Genomic DNA, 5026 nt, shown 5'->3' with positions numbered 1-5026 from the left:
CCCTGGGTTTTATTTTCTTCACTTTCCTTCTCACAAATTAAAGGCAGGAATTTCAAAACTGATCAAAGGAAACGCTTTACTACCCAGTGTGTGCTCGGCCTGTGGAACTCCCTGCAACAGGATGTCACTGAGATCAAGAGACAGTGGTCCCTGCTGGCCTTGGAATCTGTGGATCTAGAGGGATTGGACATTTATGTGGATTCAAGAACAGCCAGACTGACTATGAATAAATAATGAGACCAAACCTTTGGGAAGGGTTATTCAACCTCCTGCTTCAGGAACTAAGCTGATCACTGACCATTAAAGAGCAGGATGAGACCTTCACGGGGTGGGGGGGCAGATTATCATCTGTCTGCTACAGCGGGGGTTCTTACCCCTTCCTTTGCAGTCTCTAGTGCTGGGAGACTGGGCTGATCCCATCTGGCAGAGCCTATTGCTCCCTCCCGCACTCCGTCCCCAGCACAGAGGTGCAATGAGCAGCAGGTGCTAACATGAGATCAGTTTATTGATTGACATGGCCGGCTTGGTGCTCCAGATGGCCAAAGCTGTGGTGACGACGGGGGCTTGTAGAGGGCTGAGTGCAGGCGATGACAGACACACCGGGCAGGACTCAGCCTCCTGCACCGCTTGGACAGGGGCAAGGGCAGCCAGGCTCTGGGCACGCTGCATGCTCACATCCCAAGCTTGCCCTGGGGTCAGCAGAGCCTGGTCCCAGCTTGGCCCACCTGTCCTGGGACCTGGCTGAGGATGGCAGGAGTCTTGTAGGGTTAAAGACCCTGGTCAGACCCAGGGTGAGGGGGAAGCACTGGGGCTCTGCTGCAGGGGGTTTCTGTGTGGCTGGGGAGAAAGGGGTGTTCCCCTAGGTGCTGTGCTCCTTGGGACTTGTCCACACTAGCACAAAGGTGTGTTTAAACCATGATTGACAACATGCTTCAAACCCCCAGTGTGGACAGGGCAGGTCGTAGTTTCACCAAGTGTCAGCTGGGTGAGGGGGTGGCCTGGCACAAGACCCAGCCATTCCTACACTCCTGCTCTGGTCTCATGCAGGGTGTGAGCTGCTGGGCTGGGCTGGGTTGTGAGAGGGGGATCTCACCCTCTCTGGACTCTGCCTGGAATTACGTGTCCATGCCCGGCACTGTCAATCCCGCCCAGGATCATTGTGTTTACTGTGAAATGCCCCACTTGTGCCAGGCTGCCTCAACCACCACGAGCCAGGACGGGCTGGTGGGGCTAGATTTCAGCCTACCCCTTCCCACTCCAGGGCGTCTTCTCTGCGGCAGTAAAAAAAAATCACAAACACCCAAACAGCCATTGTAATCTTAGAAAACAATCATTAACCCCCCCACACACAACCCAGTGATCTTCCTTCTTCCTTCCTCCCCGCCGCGTCGCCCTGCCTCTGTCCTCGAAACACCACTCACACCTGGACCAGAGCGCCACCTACAGGAGGGTATTAACACAACAAACATTGGGGTTGGGACCCACACTATGAACCCACAAAAGCAAGGCAATGAAAAGCCAAGCTGCCTCCCAGTTCATCCTGCTGCTCCTCCCCCTACAGGCACATGTCCTCCCATTGCCACGGCTACTGAACACCACAGACCATGACCTGTAACCTTAACTCTGCCCGTTTCCTCAGTGTGCACACGCCTGTTCCCCAGACAATGGTCCCCCAGCACTAGGGATTGGGGAGGGTTGGGACAGCCACTGGCTGTGCTGGTAGGGTGATTCAGTGCAGAGCTGAGAGCAGAAGGGGTGAGGGCAGGGTGGCATTACTAGGAGCAGAGTTAAGGCTGCCATGGGTGGTAGGGAGGTGTCCAGCCTAAGTCAAATAATGCCTCCCCTTAGAGCCCAGAGGGTGAGCCCCAAGACCCAGCCTGAGCTGAGGTTCAGACTCCAGGGCTCATCTGCTCCTTGGCCTGGCTGCTAGGGCTGCCCAGGAGGGGGCCAGTAGCGATAACTGTGGTGGTGGCATGTGTGGAGTGGGCACCTGTCCCCATTTTATCTCATAGGCGCCACATGGAGCCGGAGTTCGGGGGCAGCTGAGATGAGCCAAAAAAGAACCTTGTGGATTTAAAAAGTGGCTCTAGGGGCACTCTCGTAGGGCAGTGCAGCGGCACCCCCTGGTGACCACATGCATTATGAATGGGCCACTCGGGATGCTCTCTTCTGTTTCTGAACGGTCAGTCTAAAGTTCCTGTGTCCAGGACCCAACATCGGCATCAGCCAACGGGAGAGCTGTGAGCCAAGCCCAGAGGGGTCAGTCAAGCCCCACACCCGTTACCACGTCCCTGGGCAAGCAAACTCACAGCCCACGGGATTCCCATGCTCATGAAGCTGTTCCTCATGCTCAGTCCCTTTCCGAATATCAGCCCTTGTCTCCTCACTACCCCGTGTTCCACCCTGAGCAATTCCGCTCCTGGCACCTGGCTGGTCACACCCTCCAGATCCTTGTGTGTTTCCTCTCCCCACCCAGTGACCGCAGAGCCAAGCCAGACCTAGCAGCTTTTAACTTCTCTCCCCTCTGTCTGTGCTGCCAGCCCCAGTATCTGTGTCCTCTTGGGATTCTCATCAGTTTGTTGATCAATCTATTACCAAACACACCCTCTCTCTCCCTGCTCTGTCATATGGCAGCAACATGCACTATTCTAGCTGAGGTCTGCTCAGGTCAGCCTGTTCAGGTTAGATTTAGTTGGGATTGGTCCTGCTTTGAGCAGGGGATTGGACTAGATGACCTCCTGAGGTCTCGTCCAACCCTAATCGTCTATGATTCCATGATTCCTGCCCCAGCCTCCCATGGGTTCCTACCTAGTCACTTGCAGGAGCCTGCTTGCCTGAGGAGTCCTTTGGTAGTATATGCACGCGCTGCTTCTCTGAGGACAGTCCTGGCCTTCCATTGTCTTCGCTTTTTGCACAAGCTCCTGTCGATTCTTCCTCTGCACAAAACAGGCCCAAGGAGCATGAGCACGGGATTCAACATGGCCTGCTCCAAGGTGCAACCCCGCCCCCCACAGGACATTCCCAACACGGCCTGCCCCAGGGATCTCCACGCTGCAGGATGTGCCCAACGTGGCCTGCCCCAGGGATCTTTGCCCTGCAGGATGTTGCCGACGGAGCCTGCCCCAGGGATCTCCATGCTGCAGGACGTTCCAGACTCAGCCTGCCTTAGAGTGCCACCTCCTTCCCGTGCAGACAGAGGCTGCCATGGAGACGTGACTGAGTGGAGGTCACTGGGATATGACTTTATGTGGGCTGGACACTGTTCTCATGAGTACCAAGGGATTTGGGCTGCCCTGCACAAAGCTCTTTGAGTCAGATTGCCCCCCTGGTAGGCACTGATGCCAAGACATAGGGCCAGGGGCTTGTGCCTCCTCTATCCAGCATAGCCCCTAACATACGCTATGGGAGCCCTTCAGTGCTGCCCTAAGTGGCTCCTTTGTTCCAGGGACCTGACAGGGCTTTTCAGAATCGAAGGGAGGGGGCAGGTACCCAGTCAGAGCCACTGCAGCCCAGTCCCCCAGCCCAGTGTTCTGAGTCCCCCCTCTAGTGGCTGATTCATTTAAGAGGATAAAAATCTACTACCACCTCCAACTAGGGGCCATTATCCTGTTAGCTGAAATGGGGCTTTTAGTGCTTTAGAATCCCAGGTCCAATCCTCAATGGTGACCGAAGAGGGGCCAGGAATGCCAGGACCAAATTCAGGTGGGATGATTTAGGGAAGCTGTCTATGTATAGCTGATATGCAGTGGTGTTGTAGCCGTGTTGGTCCCAGGATATTAGAGAGACAAGGTGGGGGAGGTAATATCTTTTGTTGGACCAATTTCTGTTGGTAAGAGAGACAAGCTTTCCAGCCATACAGAGCTCTTCTTCAGGGCTGGGAAACTTACTCAGGGGGTCACAGCTTAAATACAAGGTGGAACAGATTCTTTAGCACAAGTAGTTAACACATATTTCAAGGGACCATTCAAGGTGAAGTGGCCTGTTAACACCTCTCCAATCATAGCTGGGAAGGCAGCTGGGGGGGATGGTTAGTAGTGGGGTACAGATTGTTGTAATAAGCCATAAATCCAGTGTCTCTCGTCAGTCCGTGATTTTTAGTGTCTAGCAAAGTTAGGAATTTAAACTCCCACTCGTCTTTAAACTCATCTTTTGAAGGGGTTGTGCACGTTTCTTTTGAGGATGAGGACTGAGAGGTAGCATTGCCACCTTTCTAATTGCCTGTAACTGGAGTCCCAAGGCCCCGTCCCTGCCGCTTCCCCCAAGACCCTGCCCTGTCGCTCGCTCCTCTCCCTTCCTCCCCACATTGCTCGCTGGATCCTCTCAAGGAGCCTGCTTGCAGGTAGGAGGCAGTCACGGCTGATGAGGGGCTGGCGTGGGTTAATCCCCGCCCCGCAGTAACTGGATTTTTAGTTAGGGTGCCATTTAGGGTTGTCAGGTCCCCTTTTCGACCAGACTTTCCGGTTGAAAACAAGGCACCTGGCATCCCTAAATGGCACCTGGACACAGAAGCCCACAACCGGAGTGTCCGGGTAAAGGCCGGACGGGTGGCAACCCTACTGAGAGGTCAGATATAGAGTGATCATTTTGTGAAAAGTGTTCATCCACAGGTGACAGGATGTTCTTGTCTTTTATCATTTTCCTGTGTGAGTTCATTGGAGAGCACAGTGATTGTCTGGTTACACCCACATCATTGTTACTGTGCCATTTAGTGCACGGGATGAGGTGCCCCCAGGGCCAGTGCTACCATTTAGGCAAACTAGGCGGTTGCCTAGGGCGCCAAGATTTGGGGGCACCAAAAAGAGGTGCCCCCAATTTTTTTATAGCGTTCTTACGCCCCCTCCCCGAGCGCGCAGTCGCCGCTCCACTTCTCCCGCCTCCCAGGCTTGCAGCGCCAATCAGCTGGTTGGCGCCGCAAGCCTGGGAGGGGAGGAGAATTAGAGCAGGGGCGACGTGCTCGGGGAGGAGGCAGAGCAGAGGTGAGCTGGGGTGGGGAGCTGCCGCACGGCTCCCCAGGCCGGGGGGGGGG

General features: G+C 55.0%; 1 protein-coding gene across 1 annotated transcript in view; it reads right to left on the bottom strand.

Annotated features, from left to right (window-relative positions):
- Positions 1–487: 487 nt before the first annotated feature.
- Positions 488–5026, bottom strand: part of PPP1R1A (protein phosphatase 1 regulatory inhibitor subunit 1A) — a 68222-nt gene continuing 63683 nt past the window's right edge. The window contains exons 6-7 of the mRNA XM_026661372.1: positions 2809–2936; positions 488–1440 (exon numbers count right to left, since the gene is read on the bottom strand). Coding sequence (XP_026517157.1) covers positions 2809–2936 — 128 coding nt within the window. The 3' untranslated portion in view covers positions 488–1440. The remainder of the gene's footprint in view (positions 1441–2808; positions 2937–5026) is intronic.

This window comes from Terrapene carolina, unplaced genomic scaffold (assembly GCF_002925995.2).
Source record: "Terrapene carolina triunguis isolate 2854851 unplaced genomic scaffold, T_m_triunguis-2.0 Scaffold1054, whole genome shotgun sequence".
NCBI classification, from domain to species: domain Eukaryota; kingdom Metazoa; phylum Chordata; order Testudines; family Emydidae; genus Terrapene; species Terrapene triunguis.
The sequence above is the reverse complement of the archived record's forward strand: the minus strand, read 5'-3'. Positions and strand labels throughout refer to the sequence as shown.